This window comes from Ictidomys tridecemlineatus, chromosome 5 (genome assembly GCF_052094955.1).
Source record: "Ictidomys tridecemlineatus isolate mIctTri1 chromosome 5, mIctTri1.hap1, whole genome shotgun sequence".
NCBI classification, from domain to species: domain Eukaryota; kingdom Metazoa; phylum Chordata; class Mammalia; order Rodentia; family Sciuridae; genus Ictidomys; species Ictidomys tridecemlineatus.
In genome coordinates, this window is record NC_135481.1 from 124,003,406 (window position 1) to 124,023,260 (window position 19,855).

The window sequence follows — 19,855 nt, forward strand, 5'->3', positions numbered from 1 at the left end:
TGGTATTTTTAACCCACCCTGAGCCTGGTCACATTCTCTGTACTCTGATGCCTGCAGTGAGTTCACCACCAGAACCAGACCACTCAAGTTCCTTCTTTTGATTTAGGTCTTTTATTGGCTAGACTTAAGGTCAAGGTTGTGTATGTGTACTGGGGATTGAAATCGAGTGCTTTACCAATGAGCTATATCTCCAGCCATTTTTATTTGTCATTTTGAGACAGTGTCTCACTAAGTCATTGAGGCCTCAAACTTGTGATTCTCCTGCCTCAGCCTCCCAAGTAGCTAGGATTACAATTGTGTGCCACTGAACATGGCTTTAAATTTTTAAAGAAAAAAATCTTTTCTTTTTTAGTACTGGGGATGGAACCCAAGGCCTTACACATGTTGGGCAAGTGCTCTACCACTGAGCTACATCTCTAGTTCTTTTTATTTTGGGACATGTCTTGCAAAATTGCCTGGGCTCATTTTGAATTTGTGATCCTCCTGAGTAGCATTTCTCATATTGATGTCTGTACTTGCATGAACAATTGGAGAAAGAATTCTTGTGTTCTACTTTATTTTCCTAAGGACTATGTCTTCAAACTTTGAAAATGCTTCTGGGAAAAACAGAGGCAAATATGATTTTTTTGTCCTTGTTGGTGATACACTTTTCCTAGGGGAAGGGGGTTCCATTAATTGTTGAAGTTTAGTGACAGGCAAGACAAATAACAGGTCTAAGTGTGATTCATGACACTCTGATTTTCTGGAACATGCTGTGGCCTTTCCTGAGAAGGCTCTGCTGTTATTCCAAGGAGACTTTCTTTCAGGCTCTTTGAAACTCATCTACCTCCAGAACCCAGTGCTTTGTGCAGCCTCAGGGATCCTTCTGAGCAATGATCAGATAACAGAAGCAAAGGCCAAATCCCCCAGGCCCCAAAGGATCCTGCACAGGGATGTGTCCCCTGCCAAGTGTCCTCTGGGCCCCTGCCCACCTGCATAGATTCTCCTTTGCTGACTCCTGAGTTGAAGAGTGCCCCTCTCTGTCCTGATCCTGAATCTGTACCCTCACCATTTTGTCTCAAAAACACTTATCACAAGACATTATATACCACATGTCCCCAGCCTGCTGCTAGACTGTCAGCTCTCCAGAGCTGAGACTTTATGTCCTTACCCTCCAGCACTGAGAGTGGTCTGCAGCTTAAAAGTATGTATTCAGAAAATAACAGCTGAGTCAGTTGCTTTAACTGCTTGACTTGCCCTGAAATGACCTGGAAATGTTATTCCCTTAGCAATCTGATGTTCTACCCTGACTGCTTCTGACTTACTCTACTGAGGTGTGATGTGAACCCTTCTTATGTTCCTTGGCTCTTAAATCTTCCTCGCATTGTGCTGTCTGGTCAGCAGATCTGGGCTCCTCTTTGTTGGACCTGGTTACTCATTAGGGTCCTAATATGTAGAGCACTCCTGTGCTGGGTCCCCAACTTTCAGGTGCACTTTCTGCTCTGCCAGGTTTTCCACCTACCTGATCCTCCTTCCCTCTAATGTTTCTGTTGAATTTCCTCACATGTCAGCAGGCCCCTTCCTGAGCCAGCATGCCTGCTCTCTGCACAAGCCACTCTCCTCGCTTGAATGTCTATTTGCTTTGCTACCAGATGTTTTAATTCTTTAGTCCTGAGATCTTCTGGCTGTCTCTGAGCTAGGTTGAGGGCAGGCAATTGTCCATTCTCCTTTCATCTGGAGAGAGGAAGGCAGAGTGAGCTGGCCTGCAGCAGCTGGACTCTGTGCCTCTTCTGAGGCTTCCTAAGCATCATCCTGCTTTGTGAGGAGTGTGTCTTAGGCCTGGTGGGGCTGGTTTGGAATTCATTTGGGTACCTCCTGAGAAATGGGCCCTGAGCTCTGACGGTCATGTTTTTCTTGTCCACCCCCACACTAGGAGAGGGAAATCATATTCCTCAGCAGGCACCTGTAGGATGTGATTGTTTTATTGAAGCCTGTCCTGTTTGGGATGGAGGCAAATGCAGAAGTACGGAGTGTGACGTTTCCATGTTCTCTCCATGGCTGACAGCTGCTTAGGCATTGTTGGGTAATTCTAACTTTTTTGGTCTGTTATTCTGGAATTGGTAGAAGGAAATCTTATGCTATGGAAGAGTGTGAGGCATAGGCCTGTGGGGAGGGAGGGAGACCCCCATCCCATCTTATCCTTTTTTGGAGACACAGCCTGTGGATCATCACCTGCCCTCTTATACCTATGCTTCTCTTTCACTCTGCACATCAATCACCATCAAACACAAAAGGAAGCACCTTGGGGTCCTGAACCCCTCCACTCTCCCTGGGAGCCCTTCACAGCAAGCTCTGGTAGTTCCAACTCCATTCTTAGCACACAACTGTGGCAGAACCCCTCTTGGACCCTTCCTGGCTTTGGTCTCAGCACTCCTATTGGTTTCCCGCCTAGACTCCCAGCATCATGCAGGGAAACTGTGTGTGCTGGGAGATTGCAGTGCACTGGCCTGGGCCACCTGCCCAAATCCTGCATGGTGGCCCAGGGCTCTCTTCTGAGAGACACCCTGTACTTCCCAGGGTGTCCCATAGGGTTGCCCTTCAAACTGAACGTGGTCTCCCTGCAGCCACAGACCTTCACTGTCCAGGTAACCTGGGCAGCACCACAGGGTTCCTTAGACCAACCTCCAGCCCCCAGATACCTGCCTCACCTCCCCCACATGGTTTGGAAGGATCCATGATTATTGTCGTTTGGGACCACCTCCTGTCTTCAGCCCTTGGGGGTGGAATCTGGGCAATATACTCTCCTCAAGCTTTAGTAATGCTCAAAAATCAACACAGCTGAGAATTCTGAGATGAGCTGGAAAGTGTGAGGTGCCCCTCTGCCTTCAGAGGAACTGCCCCCAGGCACTCTATCCTTGCTGGGGTTCAGCCTCATCTGGGGCCTGCAGCAGGGGGTCCTAGGCACAAGACCCTTCCTTCCTTTGGACTTTTCACCAGGCCACAGTTTGGGAAGGCCTCCCTAGCTCAGGAACATGCCCCTGGGGGGCCGGAAAACAGTTACTGAAGTCCAGAGATGGCCTTAGGGGCTGGAAGATGAACAGCAGGACACAAACCCCCTGATATTGGGTGGCAGAGTTAGACCTGGGAGTAAAGTGCCGGGGTCAGGCTGGACTGCTGTGCTCCAGGATAGGTGAGCTACTCAGGGAGGGGGTTGGGAATGCCTGGAGGGCTAAAGTACCGAGAGGATCCCTGGGGCGCTGCCTCAGAGGGCCTGGGTAAGATCCACCTGGGGGTACAAGAAGGGCTCAGGCATGGAGGCCCCAGGGTGCTCCACCTAGGGATGTGGAAAGGGCCCATCCGGACAGGGGCGTGCGGAAGGGCCATCCGGGGACGCCAAGAGGCCGGCTCGGCAGGGGCGCGCGCGACTGCCACCTGGAGATGTTCAGGGGGCCCGCAGGGCAGAAGGCGCCGCGGGAGGGCCACCTGGGCCGCCGAGGGGCGCGCGGCCGGCCGCCGGGCTGAGGAGAGGCCAGGCGGGCAGGGGCGCGCGGGCCGGCGCGGCGCGGGGTCGGATAACGGCCCGCGCGGTGGGCGGCGGCGCCCGAGGCCCCTCCCCGCCGCCCGCGGCCGCTCCTCCTCTTCCTCTCCCGCCCGCGCCGCGGCCCTCCCGTCCCTGCGCGGCCTCGGCGGCCTCGGAGGCGGCGGCGGCGGCGGCGGCGGAGCAGCGCGGCCCCTTTAAACGCCCGCCGGCGGCCCCCGCGCCCGCCCCCGCCCCGGCCCCGGCCCCGGCCCCGGCCCGCGCCCGCCCGGCCGCCCGCGCCCCGCGCCCGCCCGCCCGCGGCCCCGCCGCCGCCGGCCCGGACATGGCCGCCAACATGTACAGGGTCGGAGGTAAGGCCCCGCCGCGGCCTCCATGCGCGCGGCCGCCGCCCCTCCCCCGCCGCCCGCCGCCGGCCCCCGCCTGGCTCGCCCCAAAATGGCCCCGTCCGCGGGCCGGTCCGGCCGGGCGCCGCGGTGGCGAACCGGGCGGGCAGCGGACCGTGCCCACCTGTTGGGGGCCGGCGCTGGAGACCAGGAGCTTCCCGGGGGTCGGTGGGCCCGGGGCTGCGGCCGGCTGCAGCCGCCGAGCCGGAGCACGTGGCCTCAGAGGCGCTGGCCGCCCTCCTGGGAGCAGGAGTTTGGGGGTCTGGGGCGTGTGGGGTTTCCGAGGGGCCGCGCAGCGCTGGCTCCTGCTGCTGGGACCCCGAGCCCCGCTGAAGCGGGCCGCGTTCCTGCCCAGAGCCCTCTGCACCGAAGCCCAGGAGCTTTCCCCAGCGGGGCTCTCTAGGGGGCTAGCCATCGGCAGGGAGCCATCATCCCAAGTACCCTCTGAGTCACCCCAAACTCTACTCGGTCTCCTGCTCGCCCCATTCCAACAGAAAGGCATTTTGCAAGCCTTGGGGAGAGGTAGGAGGTCGCCACTGGGCTGAGGCCTTGGGGTCTTCCTCCTGGGGCCAGTTTCCCTGCTGCCTGGGCCCCAGGAAGCCTCTGGCTTGGGGCCTCACTCTGGCGGGTGTGTGGGGGTGTGTTCTTGGGTGCTGAGTGGAGCCCTGGGCTTGTCCACAGCTGGTGCTCTCACAGGAAAGAGGCAGTGGCCTTGCACACAGTTGGCCCCTGCTGACACTCCATCTATTCCACGGTACCTATCCCTGTCTGGACTCGTACCCCTCCCTTGGTCACCAGGCAGTGGGATTATGCCTCCCCAGGCCTCTGCCCCTTCCCCACCTGCATGGTGGTTTCCACCTGTGTCACAGCTGGGACAGCAAGGAGGTACCATGTTTCCCTCCATCTGCCTGATCCCTGAGTACTCAGGGTGCTCCATTTCCACTGTGTCCACTGAGTGCAGTCCACCCAGGCCTACTCTGGCTTTGGGCACAGCAGCCAAGCACTGTCCCCTGGCCTGGATGAGTGTCCAACCTCAGTAGGAGCTGGGGGCCTTCCTCCCCTCCCCAGGAATGTCAGCCTACCTCTCTCTTGTCCTCACACCTTTGCTTCTTGCCAGGTCCTGAGTGGACACAGATAGGTCAGGTCATCTCTACATGGTGCTACCTGGGCCCTGTGAGGGAGTGGGCAGGAGTGCCTCACCACTGAGGCCCCAACTTTCCTCCCTGTGCAGTAGCATCCAGCTCTGCCTGGCTTCTGGTGGACCTGTAGCTTGATGCGTCCCCTTGGACCGTGTTTTGTAATGCAGACTCTTTCCTCGCCTGAGATGAGGCCCCTGGGGGGTTCTCACCCAAGACTTGCCTCTAGTCCCCCCATCTGGAAGGTTCTCCCTCATCTGTGAAGGGCCCCTATTGTTCTGGCCCCCATCCCTTTGAGTTCACAGTTCTTGCCGTGGTCTCTGCATCATGCGTGGTAAGGAGAAGAGTGGCTAACGGGAGAGGTACTGCTCCTGGACCGGGCCTACAGGAGGAGATGGGGTCGAGGCAGCGCCAGACTACCAGCCTTTGGCTGGGAGATGCTCGTGCCTGGGGGCGCCAGCAGGGCCCTCTGCCCCAGCCCACCACTGCTCGGAGCTTTCCCTGCCCCTACTCAGGCTGGGGGAGGGAGCCTGGACTCTGGCTCAGGCCCCTGTAGCTGTGGGCCTGCTTGGTGCTCAGGCTGGCCTGCCTGTGATTTGGGTTTGGGCCTCTGCCTCCATTTCCTCCTGGTATGAGAGGATCTGTCTCTTTGTCCTTCTGTGCCTTGTGATGGTTCCCCTGGGGAGTGCCTGGCACCCATGTGGACATAATGTGACTGCCCAAAGCCAGGTCCTGTCTTGCCACATTCCCAGAAGTGAGACTTCTTGGGTCCCTGAACAGGTTTTGGAGTCTGTTACGGGACCCTATCTGGCCTGTCTGTGAGTCTGGCCCTGGCCCGTCTGGAACCTCACTGGCCAGCCTTTCTCAGCCAGGAGTCCATTCTGAGCCTGGGGTCCCATGGACTGAGGACTGGACCTGAGCCATGCTGCCTGGCAAAGGCCATCTTGTTTCCTGTTTCTGTACTGAGGAGCAGGGAAAGGTCAGGATTGCTGTCCCTCCGTGGGACACTCTGCTGCCTGGCATGGACCATGGCCCTGGCTGTGCTGCCAGATGTGCTGTGCCGTCCACTGTGGGAGCTGCCCATCCTCTGGGGCCTGCCATGAGGCTGTGCTCAGCAGGCATGTCTGTGGGCTCCTCTTCCACTTGTTGGCCCCTATAGAGGCAATCACATGGACCCCAGGTTTCTGGACAGGACCCCTGGTACCTCCCCTGGGTGTCAGCGGGGCCTTGCCCTGTGCTGCTTGCTGGGTGCTTGAGTCCTCCTAGTGGGGAGGAAGCTGCATCCCCCATCCCTGAGCTAGGCCTCAGTTGCGTCCATTGCTGCCTGGGCTTTGGCCTTCTGGGCAGCCTGCTGTGGCCTAGGGGAGCAGCTGGCAGGGACCGAGTCTGGGACCGGGCTTGCCCTGGGTCTTCTCTTGTGGACCTCCATGTCGAGGGGCCTGTGTAGGTGCAGCAACCATGCCCTACTGTAAGTGTGTCTCAGGTGTCACATGGGTCATTCTAGCTGGCAGGCAGCTCTGGATGTCCTGTCTTCTACCTGGTGGGCAGTCTGACCCCTGCCAGGGTGGGCTGGGCAGGGTGGATTGTGGCAGCCACAGCTGCATGCCAGCTGACTGCTGGACGAAGTGGTCAGCCTGGGAAGGGATGTGGCCTGTTTCTTCCCTGGGAAGTGGCTGGCATGACAGAGGCCTTCTGTTGGCGCCTGTGGCCATTAGGTTGCAGGACCTCTGCTCCTGAGGCTGCCTCTCCTGAGAAGCCAGGCTCCCTGGGGAGCTGCATGTGTTTCTTTCCTCTGTATAACTCAGAACCTTGGGTGGGGCCTCAGGGCTGAAGAGCCTGCCCCCAGGTGCCCCCAGCCCCTGCACCTCCAGCTGCTTCTGTCCAGGTTTTTCTCCCTGAAGGGCTGTTACTGTCTTCTCTGGAGTTTTTTCTTTGATTACAAGAAGTTAACACCCAGTCTTTATGGATGGCTTTTTGATTTTTGTTTTACTGCTCTTGTAGAAGGTGACAGAAAACCAATAACCTGTGGGCTTTGCGTGCTTCAGACTGGCCCGTCCCGCTGAGTGTTCTCAGGGCAGTTTTACCAGCCTGAGCCTGACCTCCTGCTTCTGCTCCCTGAGTTTTCCATTTGTGGTGTTAGGTATTTACCACATTGTCAGAAACACTTCTTTTGTTTTTTTTTGGTTCATTGTTTTTTATTTTTTCTGTTGTGGTACTGGGGATGGGACCCAGGGCCTCGTGCATGCCAGGCAGCCACCCTCAGCTCTGGTGTCTTTTATGTTTTAAACTTTTGACTAATATGTTCTCAGGGATGAGAATTCCAGACTCCTGAAGGGAAGTGCCTGTGCCCTGGGCCTACGGGGCCACGCCACATCCTGATGTCTGGGGTCCTCCCAGCACATGGCTGCTGTGGGGGCAGAAGAGGCCCTTGGGTTCTGCCATCTTCTCCCCTGATAGTGTAGGCCACAGGGCAGGGGTCCCAGAGTCCAGCCACAGGCTAGGGCCCTAGATTGTCCTTGGAGAGGGTGGAGGCAGAGTGTCTGGACAGTAGCCCTTTACTCCCAGCCTGTGGGAAGGCCTCTGGGGTCTTACCGGTCAGGTATGGTTCGAAGCCCCTAAGAGTCCTGCCCTGGGTCGCCTTACCTGCTGACCACTCCTGGCCTGGCGGGAGTAGCCCTGGGGTCTTCTTTCGGGCCTCCTAATTGTTTTGAGAGAATTTTGGCCTAGCAGTGTTTAACATTTAGTTTAACATTTAACAAAAGGATCGGTGGCTTAGGGAAGGTGGAGCAAGTGGTTCAGAGACAGCTGTCACACCTGAAGCCGGGCCTGCTGTTGCTCCACCCCCGTATAGGCTTTTGGGGGTGCAGGCTCCCAGGCACCTGTCTGCAGTGGCCCCCAAGGTCACCCCACTGGCTGGATGTCATGGCATTACTCACCAGGGAGGGGCTGGACCCCTCCTCTGTGCATTGCCTCCAGCTGAACTCGGTGCTCCTGACAGGGTTTCAGATAGGACCTGCTCTGGACTCTTGCTTCCGCTCCCCAAAAGCTACCTGTCCTGGGGCCTCTGACTTGGCCCAGCCCAGGCCCTGCCTGGTACCCCAGCATCCTTCTCTTAGGGATTGAAGATTTCAGAAAACTCCTTTCCTTGCTTCCCTACAGGAGTCTTCCACCCCGCAAGCTGCCCGTGTGAGTGGCACCGACAGAGGCTCTCCATGCAGCCACAGAGCTGTCTGTGGGACCCCTGCCAGCTGTGTACAGCAGACAGTGCTGGGCTGCTTCCACACTGCTGCAGGAGGGGGCCTGGGGAGGGCTGTGGCCAGGTGAGGCCCCCAAACTTCTTTCTGGGCTGGCCTTTGGCACGGAGTTCTAGTGCCTGTGTGCTCTGCTTGCTAGTGTCCAAGGCTCCCTGGTCCCCCTGGAGGCCCCACCACAATGGGGGCTTTTCACTCCCACGGGATGCTGCTCAGTCCTGGGTCTGATGTGTCAGGGCAATGTCCTGCACAGGGGCTCCCCCTCCTTGCCTGTGGCTGGGGTCCGGGCAGCCCCTCTCTGGCCCTCCCTCTTGTCCCTGCTGTGCAGCTGATGGCCTGCTGGGGAGATGAGTCTCCAAGGAACAGATCTGATCTGCTCACGTCCCTGCTTAGAAGCGCTTAGCAGCCTCCACTGTGGGGGTGAGATCGCCTGCAATCTGGCCTCGTGCCTTTGGGCCCTGCTGTTGCTGGTGATGAGAGGTAGCTCTGCCAGGGGATCCTGGTCGGCTGCTCTCAGGAACAAGGCCTAAGTGGCACCCTGAGCCTGATGCTGCCCATTGGGCCTTCCCTACATGGCTCTGAGGTGTGCAGTGGATGGGTATGCTCATACCCAGCAGGGCCCCTGGAGCTCAGTGCAGAGATGCCCAGTGGCCCCCAGGGTCCTTATGAGGGTTCCTGCTGTGACTGGGCTGGGAGGGGTTTGCAGGCCAAGGTCCTTGCACAACTTCTAGCAGCTTAGCAAGACCCTGTCTCAGAATAGAAAAAATAAAACAAAAAGGGCTAGGGATGTGATTCAGTGGAAATGTGCCCTGGGTTCAATCCCAAGTGCCAAAAAAAAAAAAAAAAAAACAGGAGTGAGAGCGCAGCCACTGTCCTGAAGACCTGAGGAGACACTGGCATGGTGGGTATGCTCCTGATGGAGATGACACTCACTTGCAGGTGAGCCTCAGGGGCTGTCCAAGCGGTCAGCGTTGGGATCCTGTACTGTTGCCCCTGGAGGCCTTCAGGGAGATCAGGGTGCTTCCTGCAGCTCTCCTGGGGAGGAACTGTTCTCCCCTTCAGCAGATGTGCTTAGGACACTTACACAGCCTGTGCCTGACCCTGCAGCCCCGGGCAGCACCCGCTGAGCACAGAGTTCAAGGCCCTCTGTTGGCCATGTGCCCTGCAGTCAGAGTGAGTCTCTGTCTCCTCTTGGACTTAACTTCCATTCTTCACCTGTGACCCCAGGTGGGCTCCGTGCCCTCCTCCCTCCTCAGTCCTGTCACCCCAGGACTGTCTGCATTGTTGGCATGGCTGTGAAGGTGCTTGCCAGTAGGTAAGTTGTAAGGCTCCTGCTTAGATGTTTGAGGTGCCACCTTCCCTGTGGGACCCGTGAACTGGTTCTTCCCAGTCTGCTCAGTGCTCTGTTTGTGCCGTCTTTAGACTTTGTTCCGAGTGGCCCTGTGTGCAGGGTTGCAGCTCTGTGGTGTTCATGAGTGTTAGCAGTGGGGTTAGCAGTGTTCAAGGCCCTCTGTTGGCCATGCGCCCTGCAGTCAGGGTGGGTCTTTGTCTCTTCTTGGACTTCTTCCCTCCTGCGCCTTGTGTGTGCTCCCGAGCCAGGGTAGGGTGAAGGGTCTGTTTTTGCATCAACATCCAAGCCATGACCTGCAGGTGGTCTGGTGCACTTCCTGGGTGTGAGGGGTTGGGTACTGTCGTTTGTGTTTAGTATCTGGGAACAAGGATGCTGTTAGACAAAGATGGGTGAGTTGCCTCATGACAGTGGACCTGGAGGCTTGCAGGGCTACGCCTGTCTCCTGGGGAGCAGCAGGTCTGTGTCTGTAAATCAGCCTCATCGTGGCCTGGTAGACCAGAACTGGGTCTTGTGTATGCTTTTAGTTTGGAGGCTGGTGCCCTGTGATGTGCTTTGCCGCAGCCCTCTCATGCGTGCACACCCCTACCCTACCCCTGTGCTGAGATGGGGTATTGTGGCTGTGCTGTGTGTTACCTGGACTGGCCCAGAGCTCCTGGGCTTGACTGATCCCGCCTCAGCCTTCTGGGTAACTGGGACGAAGGTGCACGCCACCACTCCCAGCCCTGGTCTGCAGTTTTTGACAGGTGCACACATCTTAGGTACATGCCACCACTCCCAGCCCTGGTCTGCAGTTTTTGACGGGTGCACACATCTTGGTAATACCACAGACCTTCACACCATTTCTGCGACCCCACACGTTTCCCTGGTACCATTGGCCTACAGCCCACCCCATCCTGTAACCCCTCCTCTGTGCTCTGATCCTGAGGCTATGCCTCACACTGTCCTGCAGATGGCGCTACCCTTTGAGCTGCTTCCACACAGCATCTGCAGGTGAGAATCACCTGTTTGCCGGGGTCGACTCCCTCTTCTCCATTTCTATTGTGAGTGTATCAGTCCATGGACATTTTGGTGATTTCCAGTCTTCCAGTCTGTGGCAGTTCCAAGCGTGGCTGCTGTGAACGTCTGTGCCTGGAGTTTTGCATGGATGCGGGCTCTTCTGCTGGGTGAGTGTGCCGCCTGGGTCAGGGCTGAGTGGCAACTGAAGGACCCCAGAGCTGACAGGTCACCCTGTTCCAGCCACAGTGTTCTGCTGGCTCGAATTTGGGGTTAACAGAGGCTTCCTGGCCCGATCCTGTCCACGCCTGCTTTGCATGGTGTGCAAAGCCGCGAGCACGTCCAGGTGGAGTTCTGGTCTGCATTTCCCTGATGGCAGGTGACACTCAACATCTCTGTGTTTGACGTCCACGTACCTTTGTGTGGTATTTGAACTGGATTATTATTCTAAGTGTTGTGAGAATTTTTTGTTATTTTTGTATTTTTGTGGTGCTGGGGATTGAACCGGGCCTCCTCCAGGTTGGCAAACACTTCACCTGAGCTGCCTCCCAGCCCCTGAGAGTTTGTTTTATATTCTAGGCTTTAGTACTTATTCAGTGGGCTGAAATTGCACATGTTGTACAACTAAGAAGCCTGCTTAACCTGAGGTCACAGAGACTTTATTGTTCTACTGTAGAATTTCCTGGTTTCAAGTTTTGCTTTTTAGTTTATTATCCGTTTCAAGGTAGCTTCTGCGTGAGGGTAAGGTAAGGGTCTGTTTTTGCATGCAAGTGTCCTTTGTCCCATTGCCATAGGTTGGTTCGTGGTCCTCCCAGCATGCTGGCGCTGGCTGCAGATTCTGCCGCCCGCCCTCTGCCTCGACTTGTGCGGTGTACCTGCTCTGCTGACGCAGCCTCCCAAGGCTTGGAGTTGGTGTGCTCTTCCTTTCAGAATATGGTGACCCGCTCTCCTTTCTTGACCTTCCCTTAGGAAGGTAAAATTGGCTTGTCGATTTCCACAGAAATGAAAGCAAGTAAACCAGTGGGGTTGTGCTGGTTGGTGCTGCAGCTGTGTCCGGGGAGGTAGCCACCTCGGATGTGCTGAGCCGCAGCAGGGGCAGACTGTGCCCTGTGTGTGCTCCCGAGCCGAGAATGGCTTGTTCACGTTTAAGTGGTTGAGAAAAAATAAGAGAATACTCATGACATGTGCAGATCACGTGAAGTTCACATTCCAGTGCCCATAAATGAGGTGTCATTGGAGCACGGCCATGCTCATGGCCGCACGAGAGCCTGTGGCTCTCCTAAGCCATAGCTGGCAGCTCGGCCCACAAAGCTTCAGCTCTGGTCAGCAGCCAGTGGGGCTCCCCTGCCTGCAGCCAGCTTTCCAGGGGACACCAGCTGGGGCTCCTGCAGTTAAACCAGGTTCTGGCGCCGTTCACCTGGAGACCCGCAGGTCGAGGGCTGGGCCCTACCAGGTGGCCTGTGACCTGTAGCCCTGGTGCGGCTCCCAGAGCTGGGGACTCTTGCTGTTGGGCGGGTTACTGTGAAGTCATCACCCGCTTTCAGAAGAGGCTATAGGAAGGGTGCAGGTCCCCTGCCTAGGACACGCCACCCTCCTGACACCTCCTGATTCAGTGACAGGAGTTTCCCCAACCCAGACCCTTGGGTCTCTCCAGAGGCTCTAGCGTGCAGGCAGGATCCAGTGCGCTGGCCATGGGTGGCCCCTCAGTCTTCAGCCCCTCTCCCCTCCCTGGAGCTGGGGGCAGGTGGGTGGAAGTCCTGACCCTCAGATCTGACCCCGCCAAGGCCCCAGGCACACCTCCCAGGCGCACTGTGCCATCCTTCCATCACTAGCAGATACCTGGCAGATCACATAGACAAAGGTCTGTTGTGGCTTCTGCTTCCAGTCTCAGCCCATGGCTGCTGGACCTGGTTGCCTTTGGTCTTGAGGTGACACAGTTTCTCAAGAGCAGGTGGTAGAGCAGAACCCACTCACCTCTGGGTGACTGGGAGTGGTGGTGAGGAAGAGACTGGGCCCCACCCTCCTCTTGGCAGGCCTGCCCCACTGGCCCACCTTCCGGAGGTCCCACCACCTCCCAGCCCCAAGCTGCAGTGCACTTGGGAGGTTCCGAAGGCTGGAGGAGCTGAGTGCCACAAGCTGGGGACAGGGATAATGCTGGGGCTGGAGCCCAGGGCCTGTGGGCACCAGGCAAGCTCCACCACTGAGTCATGTCCCCAGCCCCCTTTTTCATTTTTATTTTGAGTCAGGATCCTGCTGAGCTTCCCAGGCAGAGCTTGAGTTTGTGATCCTTCCTCAGCCTCCCAAGTGCCACCGTGGCTGGCTGTTCCCCAGTCTGTCATAGCACCACCACGGCATCACTGTGCCCAGCTGCTCAAGGGCACGCCGGCCCAGCTGTGGCTCAGCATGTCCAGTGCACCTGGGTTGTATGCTGACACCTAGCTGCGGTGGCGAGAAGGCTGGGTGCAGAACCCTGGTTATAGGGTGCAGTGGCCTGTGTGTCGTTGGTTGTCCCTCTGATGGCAGAGCCTCGTGTCACCTGAGGACGCGGTTGCTGTGTGGAGGATACGGTATCTTGACAGTACGGTCCCAACTAGAAAAAGGAGAAGGCTTAAGGCAGAGCATTGAAGCTTCAGAAGAAGAAAATGAAGGTGTAATGGAGTCCAGGGTGCTCGTTTGCTGGCCGAGCAGTTGCTGAAGGGGCTGTGCGGAAGAGCTGGCCTCTGTACGTCTGGGCCAGTACCTGGTTACTCTGAGCACGCATCGCCAGGAGCAGCTGCCCCAGGAGGGGTGGCGCAGGCTACTAGTGGGGCCACAGGCCCTGCTGGTGCTGCCTGCCTGTTGATTGAAGGGTCCACGTGCGATCGGGAGCTTCTGGAATGGTCCACATGTCTGTGCTCACTCAGCCGGCCTCGGTGGACCTGCTTGGGTGACGGGTGACAGGTGATGATACTGGAACTTGTGGAGCAGAAGGGCCGGTTGCATGCCTGCAAAGTGTGGGGTGCCTGTGGCCTGCGGGTTTTGCCTGTCAGCGGGCACTTTATGGAACACTGAGTCTGGCGTGTCAGTGCTGTGGACTTCTGTCAGGTAAGAGCTGGGTGTCCTGCTGTGTCTGCCCTTCCGTGCGGTGGCACCTGGTGTCGTGTCTCATGCTCCAGTGTGGATGGCTTCCAGAGGCGGGTGTTTGGCACCACTATTGTCAGAGCCCAGTAGCTTTGGGAATCGGTGTTTGCTGGGCGCTCGGCAGTGTCCTTTGTGAGCTTGTCCTGAAGGGTGTGGGACTTGGCTAAACCCACGCCATGGTCCAGTCGTCCGGCAGTGTTGGGTGTTGGGATCACAGACTGCCTCACCAGGTCCCCATTCCCACAGAGTCAGGCTGGGCACTGTGTCCACCTGTGACCCCAAGACTCGGGAGGTGGAGGCCAGGGAGCCTGGGCCACCTAGCAAGACCCTGTCTCAAGGCTGGGCAGCAGCCAGTGGTGGGGCGCTGTGCAGCACGGAGGGAGCGTGGCAGCTCTGGGCCAGTCTGGGCCAGCGTGCCTGGTTGCTCTGGTCTGCTGAGTGCTGCCCTCGGCCTTTGCAGTCTCTGAGTATTGATCAGCTACTTGGAAGCAGGGCTGGTGTCTCCCTGGACCCTCGTGCCTGTGGCTTGCAGCTCCTTGTGTGGGTTCAGCGGCTGCTCTGCAGGCCCCTGTCCCTGCACAGGACGCGGCTCCCTTCTGACTCATCTTCCCCTGGTGTGCATGGCGTGGGCTGTGGGGTTCTCAGAAGCACCTGGGGATCCTGGTTTGCTGCAAGTCCGTGGTACGTGGTGGGGTGTTTCAGGTGTCCTCCTGCCTCTGCCGAGGGGCTTTCGCTGTACCCTGGGTGCCTGCTGGCATGCTCAGGCGATGGCAGGAGTGGCTGGAGTGCCCATTGGATGTGGTCTGCAGCCCTTGCCTTCTGTCTTAGAGCTAGCCAAGCCCTGATGGTCCTTGCGACCACTCTGAGGCCCTTTGTCCTGCGCCCAGTCTCCTGCCTTCCTGTCCTCTCCACTGCTAAAGCACAGTGTCTGCCCCCAGTGCTGCTCACTCTTATCAGGTGTCCACAGTTCGGCTCTGGCAAAGTGTGTGATCACGTCACCACAGTCCCGCCCCATGACGTCACTCCTGTTGAGGTGGGGACCACCTCCGCCCTCTACCTAGTGCCCCGTGTCCGTCAGTGTTCAACCGTAGTAACAGTCTTCGGTTCTGAGTTTTATAGTTTGTTCCTTTTTGTCCTTGTACTGAGGATTGAACCCAAGGTGGTCTACCACCCAGCTATGCCCCAGCCCCCTTTTAAAAAAATATTTTCTTATTTGGGGCAGGGTCTCCTTAAATTGCTGAGGCTGGCCTCAAACTTGCAATCCTCCTTTCTCCCCAGCCCCCAAGTGGTAGGATTATAGGCCTGAACTGTCCTGCCCAGTTTATGATCTGTTCTGTATCTGATTTACAAGAATGGAAGATTATTACTTTGAGACCCTTTTTAAAAAATCCACTTTTGTCAAAATGTAACCTACGGGTGATGACATCAGCTGAGTGCATGATTAGGTGAACTTGGTTACCTTTGGGGGTGGACCAGTAGGGCGCAGTCTAAGTGCAGACCCTTCCCGCCCCAGGCCCCTCTCTGCAGCCCTGCATCTGGCTGCTGCTCACCGTGGCGCTGTGCCCTGAGCACCAGCCACATCTGGCTCTGTGGAGTGGTGGGGGCAGCACCTGGTGTGCAAGGGTGTGTGCCCACTCGTGGCCTCCAGTAGGTGCCAACGTGCAGTTCCCAGCCAGTGGCTGAAAAGGCCAGGCTCATCTGTGCTGGTCCTCCGTGGCTGCTACTTCCCATTCATGGGCATTTAGGCTGATTGCAGCTGAGATGTCCTCTTGGTCCGCCCTGTGTGGGGGGTGCATGGGATAGCAGCACTCAGCTGGGCTGCTCCAGGACCTGGGGCCTGGTGGTGGCAGAGAGGCCTCCTCTTCCCTGGGCCCCAGCTGACCTCTGGCCCCCAGAACACATTGGCACTCTGTCTGTGGAGTCAGTGAGAGGCCTGACTTCAAGGGTCCCAGGCTGCTGGCACCTTCAGTGTCACAGTCCTGGACGCTGAGCTTGGGTGAGGCTGATGCCATGGTTTAGGGGTGACTGCCCCATTTCTGTGCCTGCCACAGCCTGGGAGGCCCTGGCACACATTCTGTGTGGTTTTGGGGGGAGCTGGCAAGGCCGGAGCACCCCTGTGCTGAGATAGTCTGTGGGGACACACCCATCTGGACAGGGTCTTGGGGCAGCACCAGAGCTAGGCTGTGCAGGGAAGCTGGTCCCCACAGCCTCTCCCTGGAGGCCTGAACGCTAAGCGTTGGCACCAGCACGCTGAGTAGACACTGCTGGCTGAGTTCTGGTCCTGCACCACCTGTTGGGCAGGTGGTGTCGGTCGCCTCCTGGGCGGCCTGGCGGTGCGCCCTCTGCTCCCTGTGTGCTCGCCCTGAGGTAGCAGGGCAGGGCTCCTGTGCTAGGCGGGCTGCATGAGGCCTGGGCACCTGGGCAGGAGATTCTTGAGTGTGGTGGGAGGTTAGGCAGGCCACAAGTGCGTGGGACAGGGTCCTGGGGTCGGCCACAGGTGACGCTCGCTCCATCTCTTGCAGACTACGTCTACTTCGAGAACTCCTCCAGCAACCCATATCTGATCCGCAGGATCGAGGAGCTCAACAAGGTAGTGCCGGGCTGCTGGGCGGGGCGGGCCTGCAGGGCTGCTGTCCTCCACTTGTGTCTACCAGCTCCAGTCCAAGTGGCCTGCCCTGGGCTTCAGGGTTGACCTTTGGGTGACCTTGTCACATCATCTGCCTAGAACTGGGTCCCTCTCTGGGAGAGGCCCAGGTGAGTCCCTGGTGGTTTCTTTGGGATTATGACTAGGCATCTGTGAGAACATGCCTGGTGTGGCCTTGCGCCACCCCCAAACTGCTGCTGAGGAGCTGGACAAGAGGCACTTGTCTGCACGTTCTCAGCAGGCCCAGGCTCACCTGGCCACAGAGCGTGGTGGGGAGGCGGGTGTCAGCCACACCGTCCTGCTCTCTGCAGTGGAGGGGAGCTGGTGGCCACACACACCCAGCAGGTGCCATGACAAGCTGGGGGCCTGTCAGGAAGGGTATCTCGCCTTTCAGCAGGATGTGGGGACGGCAGGTGTGGAGTTGGGGCAGCTGCTTGCCAGCCAGGGCCATCCGAAACCCACTTCCTGGGTCTGTGGCATTAGCAGCGCGCCAGCGAGGCATACCTAGGTGTGCCTGCCTGGTCCTCAGCCTGTGCTTGGCATCGCTGGTCCCAGCACTAGCCTGTGAGGGGCACTGCTGCCCTTCCCCTGGACACCATGTCAGTACAGCTGGGTGACTTGCCTGATGGCCCTGGCTGTCAGCCATAGCCACTGTGCTCAGTGTCACAGGCAGGGCAGCAGCAGGGCAGTGCCGCCAGCCAGCCATGAGAGGTTTCAGGATTCCAGGGGCTGGCAACTGGCAGAGCCCTGCCTTGGACTGGAGCAGCAGATGCCATGGGACCCACACTCAGGGGACGAGAAAGCACCGAAGAACTTCTCCCGGGGCTGCCAGAGCACGCCATGGGCACCCACAGTGCCAGCAGCACCATGGTGCCCGGCCTGTCCCTCTGCAGCCTGGGTGCCTGGCTTTCCAGCCTGTACCAGACGTTGGTGGCAGGGGGTGGGGAGTCTGGGAAGGACGTGTGCAGGAGGAAGACCAGTTGATGTGGGGGTGGAAAGCCCACGGGGTTCTTGGAGGAGAGCAGAGGCCAGGTGAGCTAGTGAAGCGTGTGCAGGGGAAGTTGGGCAAGGGTTGCCCTCACACTCATGGTGGAAGGACGAGGAACCTCAGAACACGGGCACTGGTCCAGCGGCACAGCGTTCACGGGACGGGGATCACAGAAAATGCAAGCCTTGCCAGGCAGGGAAGCAGGTCCTAGGCAGCAAGGAGGCGCCCTGGGCCTGAAACGGCCCTCCTTCAGGCCAGCAGGGCCTTCCCTCAGCAGCTCAGGAGGCTGAGGCAGGAGGGTGGCAAGTTTAAGGCCAGCCTCAGCAGCTTAGCAAGACCCCATCTCAAAAAAAAAAAACTTCACAAAGGCGCTGGGGGTGAGCTCAGAGGGAGTGCATTTACTTACTGCAAGAAAAATAAACAAATAAAAGAAAGGAAGGAAGGAAGGAATCCAGAGCAGGGGCGATAAGGTGCTTTCAGAGGAAGGCAGGTGGTATTTAGGGGCACATGGCTGGGCTTTGTCTCCCTCCAGGCTGTTCTGCAGGCTGGTGGGCCAAGGCCTGGTGAGCCCCGTAGACCCTGCGCCCAGCTGCACAGTGGCCCCGTGGGGCTGGATGGAGGCTGGGGAGACTACGCTAGCAGACCAGGCAGCTGACCTGACCTTGGGAAGGAGTAGAGGGTTCCCCAGCCAGGATCCCCAGGAAAGGACTGGATGTGTGTGTGCTCAGTGGTCTCTGATGTGCATGTATGGTCCGTGGCAGTCACACAGCACGGGCAGGTGGAAAGACGCTGCCATTGTGCGCTTGGGAAGTAGCTGGCCCAGGTGGGGAGTAAGGGGCTCGGCAGTTCTGTGTGGTTGTACGTATCAGAGCACAGACACCAAAAGTGATTCAACCAAAGTTACAGTATTGTGGAGGCAGGTTAGAGGGGGCTGGGTGGGGACGGGGAGGCCTGGTCTGTAGTGATGGTTGGTGGACTTGGGAGGCAGCGTCCAAGGGACCTGAATTCTGAGCATAACGGGCTGCCCTGGGGTAAGAGGCTGCTATTGTGTCATGCAAGTCTCGTGGCATGCACTGAGATTGCAGACCCTGTGTGTTGCTTTAGTAAACTCTGAAGTTGCAAATAAATACTCTTCATTCTAACATGGTGGGACCTGTCTCGGGGATTTGGGAGTCCACTGCGTGAGCTCCCAGTGGTCACAGCCTGACAGCTTAACTGCCAGGATAGAGTAGTGGTGGATTATAGCTATGTCAGCTTTTCATTGCTGTGACAAAATACCCGAGATAATTGGCTTAAAAGGAGAAAAAGTTTATTTTTTTACTTCTTTTTTTAGTTATAGGTGGACAATATCTGTATTTTGTTTATTCATTTTTATGTGGTGCTGAGGATGGAACCCAGCGTCTCACATGTGCGAGGCAAGCGCTCTGCCACTGTGCCACAACTCCAGCCCCAGAAAAGGTTTACTTGGGTTCATGTTCAGGTTTCCATCCATGGTTGCTTGGGCTGTTGCTTTTGGCCTGTGGTGGTGCAGGTCATTGTGGCAGGAGTGGAGGAGGCCTGTTCACAGGAGGGCTGTGGCCCAGTACCCGCTTGGAGGCCTGGCCCAGTAACCTCGCTCTATTCCGCTAGGCCCTGCCTCCCTCCGCTGGGGAGTAAGCCTGCAGTGTGTGAGCTCTTAGGGGCTATGACCGAACCAGCTCCAGGGGAGGCAGGTGTCTGTGGTCCACACTGACGAACTCGAAGGACTGACAGATCAGTAAGTGGACCGTTGGATCAGTAAGGGGAGGCAGGTGTCTGTGGTCCACACTGACGTTGGCGAAGGACTGACAGATCAGTAAGTGGAGGCAGGTAAGAGGACTGCAGGAGCCTGTGCAGGCTCTCCACCCCAGGGTGGATCTCACCCACACCAGGTGGGGCTGTGCTGACACTTGGTGCCTGGTCACGCTGGCTGGTTCCACCGTGGTTGGTCCGTAGCCTGCACCCCCCTGGGCGAGACACCTCTGGTGAGCTCCCAGTAGTTCAGGGATGGTTCCCTGGGCAGCGCTGTGTCCAGTGAGTGAACACTGCATCCAGGTCCCACTGGGGTGGAGGCCATTTCTCACGTGGGTCCAAGTCTCCTGCCATCTGCCCTCCTGGTGGACCCGGTAGAGTGCAGCCCAGAGGGAGGCGGTGACTGGCCTGCACCAGAGGCAGAGCTGGGTTTGGCTGGGCTCTGGCCAGACCGTCCTTGGGCCCTTCCAGGGGAAGCAGGCAGGGCCTGGGTGGGGGCTCTCCGCAGGCTCAGCCCTGCACCTCGAGGCTGCCGTCTGGGTCATGGGAGTGGTGGGAGGGGCTGGCTCCTAGGCTGGGCGAGGTCCTGCCCTTCCAGGGCCTTCTGCTCCTGGTTCTCCCGCAGCACACTGAGGGTGAGGAGAGGGTCAGGGTGTGGGCTTGGGTCCTGGTGCACCCCTGCCTAGGTCCCCTTGCTAT

General features: G+C 58.0%; 1 protein-coding gene across 8 annotated transcripts in view; it reads left to right on the forward strand.

Annotated features, from left to right (window-relative positions):
- The first annotated feature begins 3,195 nt into the window (after positions 1-3,195).
- The window catches only part of Mta1 (metastasis associated 1), a 36,218-nt gene continuing 19,558 nt past the window's right edge, over positions 3,196-19,855 (forward strand). For 7 of the 8 annotated variants that reach the window (XM_078051072.1, XM_078051073.1, XM_078051075.1 and 4 more), the window contains exons 1-2: positions 3,196-3,254; positions 16,277-16,344. In XM_078051072.1, the coding sequence (XP_077907198.1) occupies positions 3,197-3,254; positions 16,277-16,344 (126 nt within the window). In that variant the 5' untranslated portion in view covers position 3,196. Of the gene's footprint in view, positions 3,255-3,756; positions 3,871-16,276; positions 16,345-19,855 lie in introns of those variants that run through there. The other variant, XM_078051074.1, reaches the window with a different exon arrangement.